Source organism: Coturnix japonica, chromosome 2 (genome assembly GCF_054131305.1).
Source record: "Coturnix japonica strain WE chromosome 2, WE-NBRP24, whole genome shotgun sequence".
NCBI classification, from domain to species: Eukaryota; Metazoa; Chordata; class Aves; order Galliformes; family Phasianidae; genus Coturnix; species Coturnix japonica.
The window spans coordinates 321,532-338,092 of NC_140664.1; the positions used below are offsets into that span (position 1 = coordinate 321,532).

General features: G+C 59.8%; 2 protein-coding genes across 11 annotated transcripts in view; one reads left to right on the forward strand and one right to left on the reverse strand.

Annotated features, from left to right (window-relative positions):
* The window catches only part of OPLAH (5-oxoprolinase, ATP-hydrolysing), a 142,187-nt gene extending 131,341 nt beyond the window's left edge, over window positions 1-10,846 (reverse strand). For 5 of the 10 annotated variants that reach the window (XM_085536845.1, XM_085536842.1, XM_085536844.1 and 2 more), the window contains exon 1: window positions 8,169-10,845. In XM_085536845.1, coding sequence (XP_085392971.1) covers window positions 8,169-8,333 — 165 coding nt within the window. In that variant the 5' untranslated portion in view covers window positions 8,334-10,845. Of the gene's footprint in view, window positions 1-8,168 lie in introns of all 10 variants that reach the window. The other 5 variants (XR_014942348.1, XM_085536839.1, XM_085536840.1 and 2 more) reach the window with 3 other exon arrangements.
* A 166-nt stretch (window positions 10,847-11,012) lies between these two features.
* On the forward strand, window positions 11,013-14,212 carry EXOSC4 (exosome component 4). Its single transcript, XM_085536850.1, has 3 exons — window positions 11,013-11,211; window positions 12,685-12,891; window positions 13,828-14,212. The coding sequence occupies exons 1-3, from the start codon at window positions 11,041-11,043 to the stop codon at window positions 14,185-14,187; spliced, it is 738 nt and encodes a 245-aa protein (XP_085392976.1). The 5' UTR covers window positions 11,013-11,040; the 3' UTR covers window positions 14,188-14,212.
* Window positions 14,213-16,561: the final 2,349 nt, after the last annotated feature.

Sequence of the window (16,561 nt, forward strand, 5' to 3'; positions counted from 1 at the left end):
CATATAGGGATGGATGGGACATATAGGGGATGGATGGGATCTATAGGGGATGGATGGGACACATAGGGATGGATGGGAACAATAGGGGATGGATGGGAACAATAGGGGATGGATGGGACATATAGGGATGGATGGGACACATAGGGATGGATGGGATCTATAGGGATGGATGGGACACATAGGGATGGATGGGATCTATAGGGATGGATGGGACACATAGGGATGGATGGGACATATAGGGATGGATGGGATCTATAGGGATGGATGGGACATATAGGGATGGATGGGACATATAGGGGATGGATGGGACACATAGGGATGGATGGGACACATAGGGATGGATGGGACACATAGGGGATGGATGGGACATATAGGGGATGGATGGGACACATAGGGATGGATGGGACATATAGGGATGGATGGGACACATAGGGATGGATGGGACATATAGGGATGGATGGGACACATAGGGATGGATGGGACACATAGGGATGGATGGGACATATAGGGGATGGATGGGACACATAGGGATGGATGGGACACATAGGGATGGATGGGACATATAGGGGATGGATGGGACACATAGGGATGGATGGGACATATAGGGATGGATGGGATCTATAGGGGATGGATGGGACATATAGGGATGGATGGGACCCATAGGGATGGATGGGACATATAGGGATGGATGGGACATATAGGGGATGGATGGGATCTATAGGGGATGGATGGGACACATAGGGATGGATGGGACACATAGGGGATGGATGGGACACATAGGGGATGGATGGGACATATAGGGGATGGATGGGACACATAGGGGATGGATGGGACACATAGGGATGGATGGGACATATAGGGGATGGATGGAATCTATAGGGGATGGATGGGACACATACGGGATGGATGGGACCCATAGGGGATGGATGGGACACATAGGGGATGGATGGGATCTATAGGGGATGGATGGGACACATAGGGATGGATGGGAACAATAGGGGATGGATGGGAACAATAGGGGATGGATGGGACATATAGGGATGGATGGGACACATAGGGATGGATGGGATCTATAGGGATGGATGGGACACATAGGGATGGATGGGACATATAGGGATGGATGGGATCTATAGGGATGGATGGGACATATAGGGATGGATGGGACATATAGGGGATGGATGGGACACATAGGGATGGATGGGACACATAGGGATGGATGGGACACATAGGGGATGGATGGGACATATAGGGGATGGATGGGACACATAGGGATGGATGGGACATATAGGGATGGATGGGACACATAGGGATGGATGGGACATATAGGGATGGATGGGATCTATAGGGATGGATGGGACACATAGGGATGGATGGGACATATAGGGATGGATGGGATCTATAGGGATGGATGGGACACACAGGGATGGATGGGACATATAGGGATGGATGGGACACATAGGGATGGATGGGACACATAGGGATGGATGGGACACATAGGGATGGATGGGACACATAGGGGATGGATGGGACATATAGGGGATGGATGGGACACATAGGGATGGATGGGACATATAGGGGATGGATGGGACACATAGGGATGGATGGGACACATAGGGATGGATGGGACATATAGGGGATGGATGGGACACATAGGGATGGATGGGACATATAGGGATGGATGGGATCTATAGGGGATGGATGGGACATATAGGGATGGATGGGACCCATAGGGATGGATGGGACATATAGGGATGGATGGGACATATAGGGGATGGATGGGATCTATAGGGGATGGATGGGACACATAGGGATGGATGGGACACATAGGGGATGGATGGGACACATAGGGGATGGATGGGACATATAGGGGATGGATGGGTCCTACAGAGACAGCTCAGCCCTATAGAGTCAGCTCAGTCCCGCAGTGACAGTTCAGCCCCATAGAGACTGCTCAACCCTATAGCGACAGCTCAGCTTTATAGGAACAGCTCAGTCCTATAGCGACACCTCAGCCCTATAGAGACAGGTCAGCCCTACAGCAACAGCTCAGCCCCATCGAGACAGCTCAGCCCTATAGCAACAGCTCGGCCCCATAGAGACAGCTCAGCCCTATAGAGACAGCTCAGCCTTATAGCGACAGCTCATCCCCATAGAGACAGCTAGGCCCCATAGAGACAACTAGGCCCCATAGAGACAGCTCAGCCCTATAGCGACTGCTCGGCCCTATAAAAACAGCTCAGCCCTATAGCGACAGCTCAGCCCTATAAAGACAGCTCAGCCCTATAGCGACAGCTCAACCCTATAGCGACAGCTCAGCCCTATAGCGACAGCTCAACCCTATAGCGACAGCTCAGCCCTATAGCGACAGCTCAACCCTATAGCGACAGCTCAGCCCTATAGCGACAGCTCAACCCTATAGCGACAGCTCAGCCCTATAGCGACAGCTCAGCCCTATAGCGACAGCTCAACCCTATAGCGACAGCTCAGCCCTATAGAGACAGCTCGGCCCTATAAAGACAGCTCAGCCCTATAGCGACAGCTCAGCCCTATAGCGACAGCTCAGCCCTATAGCGACAGCTCAGCCCTATAAAAACAGCTCTGCCCTATTCAGCCCTGTAGCGATAACTTGGCCCTATAGAGACAGCTCGGCCCTATAAAAACAGCTCTGCCCTATAGAGACAGCTCTGCCCTATAAAGACAGCTCAGCCCTATAGAGACAGCTCGGCCCTATAAAAACAGCTCTGCCCTATTCAGCCCTGTAGCGATAACTTGGCCCTATAGAGACAGCTCGGCCCTATAAAGACAGCTCAGCCCTATAGAGACAGCTCGGCCCTATAAAAACAGCTCTGCCCTATTCAGCCCTGTAGCGATAACTTGGCCCTATAGAGACAGCTCGGCCCTATAAAGACAGCTCAGCCCTATAGAGACAGCTCGGCCCTATAAAAACAGCTCTGCCCTATAGCAATAACTTGGCCCCATAGGGACAGCTTGGCCCCATAGAGAGATGGCTTGGCCCCTTTGGGAGGGTTATGGGGCTCCCAGGGGGGGTCCAATGAGGGGGGTCCCAAAGCGAGCCTATGGGGGGGAGGGGCCTTTTGGGGTGGCCCATAGGGGAAGAGGGCCCCATGGGGGGTGGGGGACGCCTAATAGGGGGGTCCCAAAGGGGGCTCCCATAGGGATCCCATGGGGGATGGTCCCAAAAGGGGGGGGGGGTCCCACAGGGGGTTCCCAAAAGGGGGGTTATAAAGGGGGGGCTCCAAAGGGGGAGGGTCCCAAAGGGGGCTCCCATAAGGGTTCTATGGGGGGGGTCCCAAAGGGGGGTCCCATAAGGGTTCTAAGGGGGGGGGTCCCACAAGGGTTCTATGGGGGGGGGTCCCAAAGGGGGCTCCCATAAGGGTTCTATGGGGGGGGTCCCAAAGGGGGGTCCCATAAGGGTTCTATGGGGGGGGTCCCATAAGGGTTCTATGGGGGGGGGTCCCAAAGGGGTCTCCCATAAGGGTTCTATGGGGGGGGTCCCAAAGGGGGGGTCCCATAAGGGTTCTATAGGGGGGGTCCCAAAGGGGGGTCCCATAAGGGTTCTATGGGGGGGGTCCCAAAGGGGGGTCCCATAAGGGTTCTATGGGGGGGGGTCCCAAAGGGGGCTCCCATAAGGGTTCTATGGGGGGGGTCCCAAAGGGGGGTCCCATAAGGGTTCTATGGGGGGGGGCCCATAGGGGGAGCCCTAAAGGGGGGGGTCCCAAATGAGGGTTAGATGGAGGTCCCACGGGGGTCCCACAGGGGGTCCTATGGGGGGTCCCATGGGGGTCCCTTAGGGGGTTCCCTTAGGGGGGTTCCATAGGGTGTTTCATAGGGGGTCCTATGGGGGTCCCATAGGGGGGTTCAATAGGGGGTTCCATGGGGGGTGGAGGGGGGAGGGTTCTCATGGGGTTCCCTTAAGGGGATCCCACAGAGATGTCCCATGGAGGTTTCAATTGGGGGGTCCCACAAAGGGGTCCCATGGGGGTCTCTTAGGGGGGTCCCTTAGGGGGGTTCCATGGGGGATTCCATAGGGGTCCCTTAGGGGGGTTCCATAGGGGGTCCTATAGGGGGTTCCATAGGGGTCCCATGGAGGGGATCCCATGGGGGTCCCTTAGGGGGGTTCCATAGGGGGTCCTATAGGGGGTTCCATAGGGGTCCCATGGAGGGGATCCCATGGGGGTCCCTTAGGGGGGTTCCATAGGGGTCCCATAGAGGGGATCACATGGGGGTCCTTTAGGGGGGTTCCATGTGGGGGGTCCCATGGAGGGGATCCCGTGGGGGTCCCTTAGGGGGGTCACATAGGGGGTTCCATAGAGGGTCCCATGGAGGGTTCCGTAGGGGGGTCCCTTAGGGGGGCTCCTTAGGGGGGTTCCATAGGGGGTCCCTTAGGGGGGTCCCATAGGGGGGTTCCATATGGGGTCCCATAGGGGGTCCCATATGGGGTCCTATGGAGGGGTCCCATGGGGGTTCCCGTAGGGTGTGTTGTGCCCCCACCTCTCTGAGCACCCTCCGAATCCCCTCTGTGGGCTCATAGGGGTTCCCATTGAGGGGTCCCATGGGGGTCCTTAAGGGGGTTTCCATAGGGGGGTCCCATGGAGGGGGTCCCATCGGTGTCCTTTTGGGGGGGTTCCATATGGTGTCCCATGGGGGGGCCCTTAGGGGGGTCCCACGGGGGGTTTTATATGGGGTCTCATGGGGGTCCCTTATGGGGATTCCATAGGGGGTCCCTTAGGGGGGTTCCATAGGGGGTCCCAAGGAGGGGTCCCATAGGGGAGTTCTAAAGGGGGGGTTCCCATGAAGGGGATCCCATGGGGGGTCCCATAGGGGTCCTTTAGGGGGGTTCCATGGGGGGACCTATGGAGGGGACTCCATGGGGGTACCTTAGGGGGTCCCATAGGGGGGTTCCATAGGGGGTCCCATGGGGGTTCCATAGGGGGGTCCCATAAGGGGTCCTATGGAGGGGATCCCATGGGGGTCCCTTAGGGGGGTTCCATATGGGGTCCTATAGGTGGGATCCCACAGAGGGGTTCCACAGGGGGTCCCATGGGGATCCCTTAGGGGGATCCCACAGAGGGGTTCCATGGGGGGTCCCTTAGGGGGGTTCCATATGGGGTCCCACAGGGGGGGGTTCCACAGGGGGTCCCATGGGGGGGGGTGTCCCATGGGGGGGTTCCATAGGGGGTCCCACAGAGATGTCCCATGGGGGTCCCATAGTGGGGTTCCCTAGGGGGTTCCATAGGGGGTCCCTTAGGGGGGTCCCATAAGGGGTTCCATAGGGAGTTCCATATGGGGCTCCCTTAGGGGGGTTCCCTAGGGGGTTCCATGGGGGTCCCTTAGGGGCGCTCCATAGGGGGGCTCCATAGGGGGTCCCTTAGGGGGGTCCCATGGAGGGGGGTCCCATGGAGGGGGTCTCATGGGGGTCCTTTAGGGGGGTTCTGTAAGGGGTTCCATGGGGGGTTCCACATGGGGATCCCTTGAGGAGTTCCATAGGGGGGTCCCATAGAGGAGAACCACGGGGGTCACTTAGGGGGGTTCCATAGGGGATCCCATGGGGGAGTTCTATATGGTGTCCCATGGGGGTCCCTTAGAGGGGTCCCATGGGGGTCCCATAGGGTGTAGTGTTGACCCCACCTCTCTGAGCACCCTCTGTATCCCCACTGTTGGTGCATAGGGGTTCCCATTGGGGGGTTCTATATGGGGTCCAATGGAGACAACCCATGGGGGTCCCATAGTGGGGTTCCATATAGGGTTCCATGGGGGTCCCTTAGGGGGGTTCCATAGGAGGTCCCATAGGGAGTCCCATGGGGGTCCCACAGAGGGGATCCCATGGGGGTCCTATTGGGGTTCCCATTGGGGGGTCCCTTAGGGGGGTCCCATGGAGGAAATCCCAAGGGGGTCCCATAGGGGGCTCCATGGGGGGTCCTATGGAGGGGATTCCATGGGTCCCTTAGGGGGGTTCCATATGGGGTTCCATAGGGGGTTCTATGGGGGGGATCCCACAGAGGGGTTCCATAGGGGGTCCCATAGGGGAGTTCTAAAGGGGGGGTCCCATGAAGGGGATCCCATGGGGGTCCTTTAGGGGGGTTCCGTAGGGGGGTCCCTTAGGGGGGTTCCATAGGGGGTCCCATGGTGGTCCCTTAGGGGGGTTCCATAGGGGGTTCCATAGGGGGTCCCTTAGGGTGGCCCCATAGGGGGCTCCATAGGGGGTCCCATGGGGGGGGGTTCCATGGGGGTCCCATAGAGGGGTTCCTTTATGGGGGCTCCATAGGGGGTCCCTTAGGGGGGTTCCATAGTAGGGTTCCATAGGGGGGTTCCATAGGGGGTCCCAAGGGAGTCCCTTAGGGGGGTTCCATAGGGGGTTCCATAGGGGGTTCCATGGGAGTCCTTTAGGGGGGTCCCATAGGGGGTCCCATATGGGGTCCCTTAGGGGGGTCCCATGGGGGGTCCTATGGAGGGAATCCCATGGGGGTCCCATAGAGGAGTTCCATAGGGGGTCCCTTAGGGGGGTCCCATGGAGGAGATCCCAAGGGGGTTCCACAGGGGGTCCTATGGAGGGGATCCCATGGGGATCCTTTAGGGGGGTTCCATAGGGGGTCCCTTAGGGGTGGGTCCCATGGGGGGTCCTATGCAGGGGATCCCATGGGGGTCCCTTAGGAGGTTACCATAGGGGGTCCCTTAGGGGTGGGTCCTTTAGGAGGGTTCCATAGGGGGTCCCATATGGGGTCCCATAGGGTGTCCCTTAGGGGAGTCCCATAGGGGGGTTCCATAGGGGGTCCCTTAGGGGGGTCCCATAGGGGTCCCATATGGGGTCCCATAGGGTGTCCCTTAGGGGAGTCCCATAGGGGGGTTCCATAGGGGGTCCCATGGGGGGGGGGTTCCATAGGGGGTCCCACAGAGATGTCCCATGGGGGTCCCATAGTGGGGTTCCCTAGGGGGTTCCATAGGGGTTCCCTTAGGGGGGTCCCATAAGGGGTTCCATAGGGAGTTCCATATGGGGCTCCCTTAGGGGGGTTCCCTAGGGGGTCCCATGGGGGTCCCTTAGGGGGGGTTCCATGGGGGTCCCATAGGGGGGTCCCATGGAGGAGATCCCAAGGGAGTCCCATTAGGGGGCTCTATGAGGGGTCCTTTAGGGGGGGTCCCATAGGGGTTCCCTTAGGGGGGTCCCATAGGGTGTGTTGTGCCCCCACCTCTCTGAGCACCCTCCGTATCCCCTCTGTGGGCTCATAGGGGGTCCCATGAAGGGGTCCCATAGGGGGTCCCATATGGGGTCCCATAGGGGGTCCCATGGAGGGGTCCCACGGGGGTCCTTTAGGGGGGTTCCATAGGGGGTTCCTGGGGGGGTCCCATGGGGGGTCCAATGGAGGGGATCCCATGGGGGTCCCTTAGGGGGGTTCCATAGGGGTTCCAAGCGGGTCCCTTACGGGGGTTCAATAGGGGGCCTCTTAGGGGGGTTCCATGAGGGTTCCATAGGGGTCCCACAGAGGGGAACCCATGGGGGTCCCTTAGGGGGGTTATTAGGGGGTCCCATGGGGGTCCCTTAGGGGGGTTCCATGGAGGACATCCCAAGGGGGTCCCATAGGGGGTTCCATAGGGTGGTCCCATGTGGGGTGTCCCATGGGGGTCCCATAGTGGGGGTGAGTCCCATGGGGGTCCCTTAGGGGGGGTCCCATGGGGTTTCTATGGAGAGAATCCCATGGGGGTCCCATAGAGGGGTTCCATAGGGGGTCCCTTAGGGGGGGTTCTATAGGGGGTTTCATAGGGGGTCCCTTGGGGGAGGTTCTATAGGGGGTTCCATAGGGGGTCCCTTAGGGGGGTCCCATGGAGGAGATCCCAAGGGGGTCCCATAGGGGGTCCTATAGAGGGGATCCCATTGGGATCCTTTAGGGGGGTTCCATAGAGGGTCCTACAGGGGGTCCCATGGGTGTTCCAATGGGGGCCCCTTAGGGGGGTCCCATAGGGGGGTTCCATAGGGGGTGCCATAGGGGTCCCTTAGGGGGGTTCCATAAGGGGTCCTATGGAGGGGATCCCATGGGGGTCCCTTAGGGGGGTTCCATATGGGGTCCCATAGGGGCTCCCTTAGGGGGCTCTCTTAGGGGGGTTCCATAGGGGGGGTCCCATGGGGGTCCCATAGGGTGTAGTGTTGCCCCCACCTCTCTGAGCACCCTCCGTATCCCCTCCGTTGGCGCGTCCTGGTACTTGGGATCCTCCGAGAGCAGTTTGAGGACGCGGACGCGGCCGTCGGGGCAGCGCGCGAACACGTCCGTGAACGTCCCCCCGCGGTCAATGGCGAACTGGAAACCGCCCCGCGACGACATGGGATCCCTCCTGATGTGGGTCGGACCGGTTCCGACTCGGTTCGGTCACTGTGGGGTGGTTCTGAATGGGTTGGACTGGTTTGGTTCAGTTCAGTCTGGGTTGGTTCTGCCTGGGTTGGACCCGTTCGGGTCAGTTCTGACTGGGTTGGACCAGTTCAGACTGGTTCTGCCTGGGTTGGACCGGTTCGGGTTGGTTCTGCCTGGGTTGGACCAGTTCAATTCAGTTCAATCTGGGTTGGAGAGGTTCAGTCTGGTTCTGCTTAGGTTGGACCGGTTCCGTTCGGTTCAATCTGGGTTTGACCAGTTTGGTTTGGTTCAGTCTGGGTTGGACCCGTTCGGGTCGGTTCTGACTGGGTTGGACCAGTTCAGACTGGTTCTGACTGTGTTGGACCGGTTCGGTTCAGTTCAGTCTGGGTTGGACCGGTTCGGTTTGGCCGGGGCTGGTTCTGCCTGGGTTGGACCGGTTCGGGTTGGCTCTGCCTGGCTTGGACTGGTTAGGTCTGGTTCCACCTGGGTTGGACCAGTTCAGTCTGGTTCTGACTGGGTTGGACCGGTTCGGTTCAGTTCAGTCTGGGTTGGACTGGATCGGTTTGGTTCTGCCTGGGTTGGACTGGTTTGATTCGGTTTAGTCTGGGTTGGACCCGTTTGGTTTGGCCTGGGTCAGTTCTGCCTGGTTTGGACCGGTTCGGTTCGGTTCTGACTGGGTTGGACCTGTTCGGTTCAGTTCAGTCTGGGTTGGACCGATTCAGTTTGGCCTGGGTCGGTTCTTCCTGGGTTGGACCGGTTCAGTTCAGTTCAGTCTGGGTTGGACCAGTTTGATTCGGTTCAGTCTGGGTTGGACCGGTTCGGTTTGGCCCAGGTTTGTTCTGCCTGGGTTGGACCAGTTCACTTTAGTTCTGTCTGGATTGGAGCGGTTTAGTTCGGTTCGGTTCAGTTCAGTCTGGGTTGGACCGGGTCAGTTCGGTTCAGTTCTGCCTGGGTTGGATGGGTTTGGATCAGCCTGGCTTACAGTGGTTCAGTTCAGCCTGGATTGGAGCGGTTCGGTTCGGTTCGGTTCAGTCTGGGTTGGTTTGGTTCGGTTCAGTTGAACTGGGTTGGAGTGGTTCCCTTCAGCCTGGCTTGGTTCAGCCTGGCTTGGAGTGGGTCAGTTCGGTTCTGTCTGGGTTGGACCGGGTCAGTTTGGTTCAGCCTGGGTTGGACCGGGTCGGTTTGATTCAGCCTGGGTTGGACCAGGTCGGTTCGGTTCTGTCTGGGTTGGACCAGTTCAGTTTAGTTCAGTCTGGATTGGAGTGGTTCAGTTCAATTCAGCCTGGGTTGGACCGGGTCGGTTTGATTCGGTCTGAGTTGGAGTGGGTCGGTTCGGTTCTTTCTGGGTTGGAGTGGGTTGGTTCGGTTCTGTCTGGCTTGGTTCTGCTTGGCTCAGTTCGGTTCTGCCTGGGTTGGAGTGGGTCAGTTTGGTTCAGCCTGGGTTGGAGCGGGTCAGATTGATTCAGTCTGGGTTGGACCAGGTCGGTTCAGTTCAGCCTGGGTTGGTTTTGCTTAGGGTCGGTTCGGTTCTGTCTGGGTTGGACCGGGTCAGTTTGATTCGGTCTGGGTTGGAGTGGGTTGGTTCGGTTCAGCCTGGCTTGGTTCTGCTTGGGTCGGTTCGGTTCTTTCCGGGTTGGACCGGGTCGGTTCGGTTCTGTCTGGGTTGGACCGGGTCAGTTTGATTCGGCCTGGGTTGGACTGGATCAGTTCGGTTCTGTCTGGGTTGGAGTGGGTCAGTTCGGTTCTGTCTGGGTTGGTTCTGCTTGGCTCAGTTCGGTTCTATCTGGGTCAGTTTGGTTCAGTTCGGTTCAGTCTGGCTTGGTTCTGCTCGGGTCGGTTCGGTTCTGCCTGGGTTGGCCCGGCTCAGTTTATCCTGGGTCTGATCAGTTCGGTTCCGTTGGGCCCGGTTTGGAGCAGCAGAACCCGATGCACTTCAGCCTGGCCCAATTGATTCTGGTTCGGTTCTGCCTTTGGCCCGGTTCGGTTCGGCCGGGTTGGGCCTGATTCAACCCGGTTCAGTTCGACCCACTTCAATTTGTCCCGGTTCCGTTTGACCCACTTCAGTTCAGTTCTGTTCAGTTGAGCCCAGTTGGGTCCAGTTTGATTCAGTCTGATTCAGTTCGGTCCGGTTCAGTCCAGTTCACTCCAGTTCACTCCAGTTCAGTCCAGTTCGGTCCGGTTCGGTCCAGTTCAGTCCGGTTCACTCCGGTTCGGTCCAGTTCAGTCCGGTTCGGTCCGGTTCGACCCGGTTCGGCCCGTTGGGGCTGAGCCCCCCTCGGCCCGGTTCAGCCCAATGGAGTTTGGCTCAGTCCAGCCCGGTTCAGCCCAGTTCAGCTCAGCTCGGTCCGGCCCGGTCGGACTCGGTTGGTCCCGGTTCGGTTCGGTCCCGTTGGACTCGGTTCGTCCCGTCCCGGTTCCGTCCTCCCCGTCCCAAAGTCGAACGTGGGCGGGGCCTGAGCGGGGGGCGGTGGCCGAGGGGGCGGGGCCAAGAGCGGGGCATGATGGGATCGCAATGGCGGCTCTGGGTTGGGCGCGGGGCACGACGGGAATCGTAGTGCTTAGCCGGGAGCCGCGCGAGGCATGATGGGATCGCAATGGCGGCGCGGGGCACGCCGGAAGTCGTAGCCTCTTCCGGTTGACGCCGGAAGTGGAGGTCCGCGCGGTGCACGCCGGGATCGCGATGGCGGCGCTGGAGCTGCTGTCGGATGAGGGGTATCGGGCCGACGGGCGCCGCGCCGCGGAGCTGCGGAAGGTTCGTGCCCGGATGGGGGTGTTCGCGCAGGCGGATGGTTCGGCCTACATCGAGCAGGGCAACACCAAGGCGCTGGCCGTGGTCTACGGGCCGCACGAGGTGAGGCGGGGAACGGGACGGGTGGAGGGGACCGGATCTAGGCCCGGTTCTAGGCCCGGTTCTGGGTCCAGCTCTGGGCCCGGTTCTAGGCCCGGCTCTATGCCCGGTTCTGGGCCGGCTCTAGGGCCTGTTCTGGGCCCGGCTCTAGGCCTGGTTCTAGGCCCGGTTCTGGGCCGGTTCTAGGCCCGGTTCTGGACCGGTTCTATGTCCGGTTCTAGGTCCGGTTCTGGGCCCGGCTCTAGGCCTGGATATTGGCCTGGCTCTGGGACCGGCTCTAGGTCCAGTTCCGGGCCTGGTTCTAGGCCCCGCTCTGGCCCGGTTCTAGGCCCGACTCAGGTTCCGGTTCTGGGCCCAGCTCTAGGCCCGGCTCTATGCCCAGCTTTGGGCCCAGTTCTGGGCCCGGTTCTAGGTCCAGTTCTGGGCCCGGTTCTAGGTCCAGTTCTGGGCCCGGTTCTAGGTCCAGCTTTGGGCCTGGTTCTAGGCTCATCTCTGGGTTCGGCTCTGGGCCCGGTTTTGAACCCGGATCTAGGTCTGGTTCTAGGCCCGACTCTGGGCCTGGCTCTATGCCTGGCTTTGGGCCTGGCTCTGTGCCCGGTTCTAGGCCTGTCTCTGGGCCCGTTTCCAGGGCCAGTTCTGAGCCCAGCTTTTGGCTCGGTTCTGGGCCTGGCTCTGGGCCTGGTTCTGGGCCTGGCTTTGGGTCCGGTTCTGGCCTGGCTCTAGGCCCAGCTCTGGGCCTGATTCTGGTTCTGGTTATGGGCCCGGCTCTGGGCCCTGTTCTGGTCTCGGCTCCGGGCCCGGCTCTGGGCCCTGCTCTAGAACCCGTCTCTGGGCCTGGTTCTGAGAGTAGTTCTGAGAGTTGTTCTAAGGCCTGAAAGGGTTGGGCCCGGTTCTGAGGCCCGGACATCTCCCCAGCTCCCCTATTCCTAGCCCTAGTCCCGGTTCTGGTCTTGGTTCTGGTCCCGGTTCTGGTCTTGGTTCCGGTCCCGGTTCTGGTCTCAGTTCCTGTCCCAGTCCCGGTTCTGGTCTCAGTTCCTGTCCCGGTCCCGGTTCTGGTCTTGGTTCCGGTTTCAGTTCCGGTTCTGGTCTTGGTTCCGGTCCCGGTTCTGGTCTCAGTTCCTGTCCCGGTCCCGGTTCTGGTCTCAGTTCCTGTCCCAGTCCCGGTTCTGGTCTCAGTTCCTGTCCCGGTCCCGGTTCTGGTCTTGGTTCCAGTTTCAGTTCTGGTTCTGGTCTCTGTTCCGGTCCCGGTTCTGGTCTCAGTTCCTGTCCTGGTCCCGGTTCTGGTCTTGGTTCTGGTTTCAGTTCCGGTTCTGGTCTCGGTCCCAGTTCTGGTCTCGGTTCCGGTCCCGGTTCTGGTCTCGGTTTCAGTCCCAGTCCCGGTTCTGGTCTCGGTTCCGGTTTCATTTCCGGTTCTGGTCTCGGTTCCGGTCTCGGTTCCGGTCCCGGTCCCAGTTCCATCTCGTTCTCTTCCCTCAGCCCCGCGGTCCCCGCAGCAAGGCGCTGTCCGACCGCGCGGTGCTGAACTGCCAGTACAGCATGGCGACATTCAGCACCGCCGAGAGGAAGCGGCGGCCGCACGGAGACCGTAAATCAATGGAGATGGCGCTGCACCTCAAACAGACCTTCGAGGCCGCCATCATCACCGAGCTGTACCCCAGGTCACAGATAGACATATACGTGCAGGTGGGGGCATGGGGGATGGGGGTGGGGGGGAGAGATGGAGGGGGAGATGAGGGGGGTGATGGGGGAAGGGGGAGATGGGGGGGAAGACAGGGGGAGTGATGGGGGGGGTGATGAGGGTGGTGAGGAGATGGGGGAGGAGGAGGAGATGGAGTGGAGATGGGGGGGGAGACGGGGGGGTTATGGGGGGGAGATGGAAGGGGGGAGATGGAAGGGGGGAGATGGAGGGGGTGGGGGGGCGAAGAGGAGGAGGAGATGGGGGGGAGATGGAGGGGGAGATGGGGGGAGGAGGAGGAGATGGGGGGGTGAGGAGAGGGGAGGAGGGGGGAGATGGAGGGGGGGAGATGGGGGGTAGAGAGGAGATGGAGGGGGAGATGGGGGAGGGGGTGATGGGGTGATAGGGGGGTTATGGGGGGGAGAGGAGATGGGAGGAGATGGGGGGGTGATGGGGGGTGATGGGGGAGGGGGAGATGGGGGGCAGAGAGGAGATGGGGGGGATGAGGAGGAGATGGGTGGGAGATGGAGGGGGGAGATGGAGGGAGGAGGAGGAGAAGATGGAGGGGGTGAGGAGATGGGGGTGAGGAGATGGGGAGGAGGAGGAGATGTGGGGGGAGATGGGGGGGAGACAGGGGGGATGATGGGTGGGGAGATGGGGGAGAGGTGAGGAGGGGGGGAGGTGAGAAGAGAGGTGGGGGGGCGAGTGGGGGGGGAGGTGAGGAGGGGAGGGGGAGGTGAGTAGGAGTGGGAGATGAGTGAGGGGTGGGGGGGGAAGGTGAGGAAGGGGGGAAAAGGTGAGGAGTGGGGGGAGATGAGAGAGGTGGGAGGTCAGGAAGGGGGGGGAGGGGTTGGGGGGAGCTCCTACAGGGACCTCTTCTCTGGGTCCCATCATCACGGTACCACCCCCAACCCCCCATCTCCCCCTATCTCCCCCTCATTCAGATCCTTCAGGCGGACGGCAGCAATTATTGCGCCTGCGTGAACGCCGCCACGTTGGCGGTGATGGACGCCGGCATCGCGCTACGCGACTTCGTCTGCGCCGGCTCGGCGGGTTTGGCGGAGGACGCGGCGTTGGCCGACCTGAGTTACATAGAGGAGGCGGCCGGGGGCCCGCAGGCGGCACTGGCGTTACTGCCGGGCTCTGGAGCAATGGCCTTGGTGCAGATGGACGCGCGGCTGCACCATGAAAGGCTGGAGGCCGTGATGGACGCCGCCGCCGCAGCGTGCCGCGCCGTGCACGCTGTGCTGGAGGAGGCCGTGAGGGAGAGGGCCAGGGAGGTGACGGCGCTGCTGGGGGACTGAGGGGAATAAAGGACGGGGAGAAGGGGGAGAGGGTCCTTCAAGGTCATTGGAATGGTCACCATGGGCCGTGGGATGGTTGGGTTGGGTTGGGTTGGAAGGGTCCTGAAAGGGCACAGAGCCATGGGATGGTTGTGTTGGATTGAGTTGGGTTGGAACGGAAGGGTCCTGAAAGGGCAAAGAACCATGGGATGGTTGGGTTGGGTTGGGTTGAGTTGGGTTGGAAGGGTCCTGGAAGGCCACAGAGCCATGGGATGGTTGGGTTGGGTTGAGTTTGGTTGGAATGGAAGGGTCCTGGAAGGCCAAAGAACCATGGGATGGTTGGGTTGGGTTGGGCTGGGTTGGAAGGGTCCTGTAAGGTCACAAAGATGTGCAGTGCTGGAGGAGGCCGTGAGGGAGAGGGCCAGGGAGGTGACGGCGCTGCTGGGGGACTGAGGGGAATAAAGGACGGGGAGAAGGGGGAGAGGGTCCTGGATGGTCATTGGGGTATGGGGTGCGTGCATTGGGTTGGGTTGGAAGGGTCTTGAAAGGTCGCAGAGAAATGAGATGGTTGCGTTGGGTTGGGTTGGGTATGGATGGAAGAGTCCTGACAGGGCACAGAGCCATGGGATGGTTGGGTTGTGTTGGGTTGGGTTGGAAGGGTCCTGAAAGGCCAAAGAACCATGGGATGGTTGGGTTGGGTTGGGTTGGGAGGGGTTGGAAGGGTCCTGAAAGGTCACATAGATGTGCAGTGCTGGAGGAGGCGGTGAGGGAGAGGGGCAGGGAGGTGACGGTGCTGCTGGGGGACTGAGGGGAATAAAGGACGGGGAGAAGGGGGAGAGGGTCCTTCAAGGTCATTGGAATGGTCACAGAGCCATGGGATGGTTGGGTTGGGTTGGGTTGGGATGGAAGGGTCCTGAAAGGACACAGAGCCATGGGATGGTTGGGTTGGGTTGGGTTGGGTTGGGTTGGAAGGGTCCTGAAAGGACACAGAGCCATGGGATGGTTGGGTTGGAAGGGTCCTGCAAGGCCAAAGAACCATGGCATGGTTGGGTTGGGTTGGGTTGGGTTGGAAGTGTACTGAATAGTCACAGAGCCATAGGATGGTTGGGTTGGGTTGAGTTCGAAGGGTCCTGAACAATCATGGAGCCATGGGATGGTTGGGTTGGAAGGGTCCTGCAAGGCCAAAGAACCATGGGATGGTTGGGTTGGGTTGGGATGGGTTGGAAGGGTCCTGAAAGGCCAAAGAACCATGGCATGGTTGGGTTGGGTTGGGATGGGTTGGAAGGGTCCTGAAAGGTCACAAAGATGTGCAGTGCTGGAGGAGGCCGTGAGGGAAAGGACCAGGGAGGTGACGGCGCTGCTGGGGGACTGAGGGGAATAAAGGAGGGGGAGAAGGGGGAGAGGGTCCTGGATGGTCATTGGAGTACGGGGTGCGTGTGTTGGGTTGGGTTGGAAGGGTCTTGAAAGGTCGCAGAGCCATGAGATGATTGGGTTGGGTTGGGTTGGGATGGAAGAGTCATGAATGATCATAGAGCCATGGGATGGTTGGGTTGGGTTGGGTTGGGATGGAAGGGTCCTGAAAGGACACAGAACCATGGGATGGTTGGGTTGGGTTGGAACGGAAGGGTCCTGAAAGGCCAAAGAACCATGGGATGGTTGGGTTGGTTTGGGTTGGGTTGGGTTGGAAGGGTCCTGGAAGGCCATAGAGTGATGGGATGGTTGGGTTGGGTTGAGTTGGGTTGGAATGGAATGGTCCTGAAAGGCCAAAGAACCATGGGATGGTTGGGTTGGGTTGGGTTGGGTTGGAAGGGTCTTGAAAGGGCACAGAGCCATGGGATGGTTGGGTTGAGTTGGGATGGAAGGGTCCTGAAAGGCCACAGAGCCATGGGATGGTTGGGTTGTGTTGCGTTGTGTTGGAAGGGTCCTGAAAGGCCAAAGAACCATGAGATGGTTGTGTTGTGTTGTGTTGTGTTGTAATGGTTCTGAATGGTCACAGAACCATGGGGTGGTTGAGTTGGGTTGGGTTGAGTTGGGTTTGGATGGAAGGGTCCTGAAAGGTCATAGAACCATAGGATGGTTGGGTTGGGATGGGTTGGAAGGGTCCTGTAAGGTCACATAGAAGAGCAGTGCTGGAGGAGGCGCTGAGGGAGAGGACCAGGGAGGTGACGGCGCTGCTGGGGGACTGAGGGGAATAAAGGAGGGGGAGAAGGGGGAGAGGGTCCTGGAAGTTTATTGGAGTATGGGGTGCGTGTGTTGGGTTGGGTTGGAAGGGTCTTGAAAGGTCGCAGAGCCATGGGATGGTTGGGTTGGGTTGGGTTGGGTTGGGATGGAAGAGTCCTGAAAGGGCACAGAGCCATGGGATGGTTGGGTTGTGTTGGGTTGGGTTGGAAGGGTC

What these genes read in the sequence shown, in the direction of transcription:
- EXOSC4 (XM_085536850.1), top strand. Translation starts at nt 11,041, where the DNA reads ATGGCGGCGCTGGAGCTGCTGTCGGATGAGGGGTATCGGGCCGACGGG. An exon ending in TGGTCTACGGGCCGCACGAG is followed by an intron (nt 11,212 to 12,684) that starts GTGAGGCGGGGA and finishes CTCTTCCCTCAG; the next exon opens with CCCCGCGGTCCCCGCAGCAA. An exon ending in AGATAGACATATACGTGCAG is followed by an intron (nt 12,892 to 13,827) that starts GTGGGGGCATGG and finishes CCCCTCATTCAG; the next exon opens with ATCCTTCAGGCGGACGGCAG.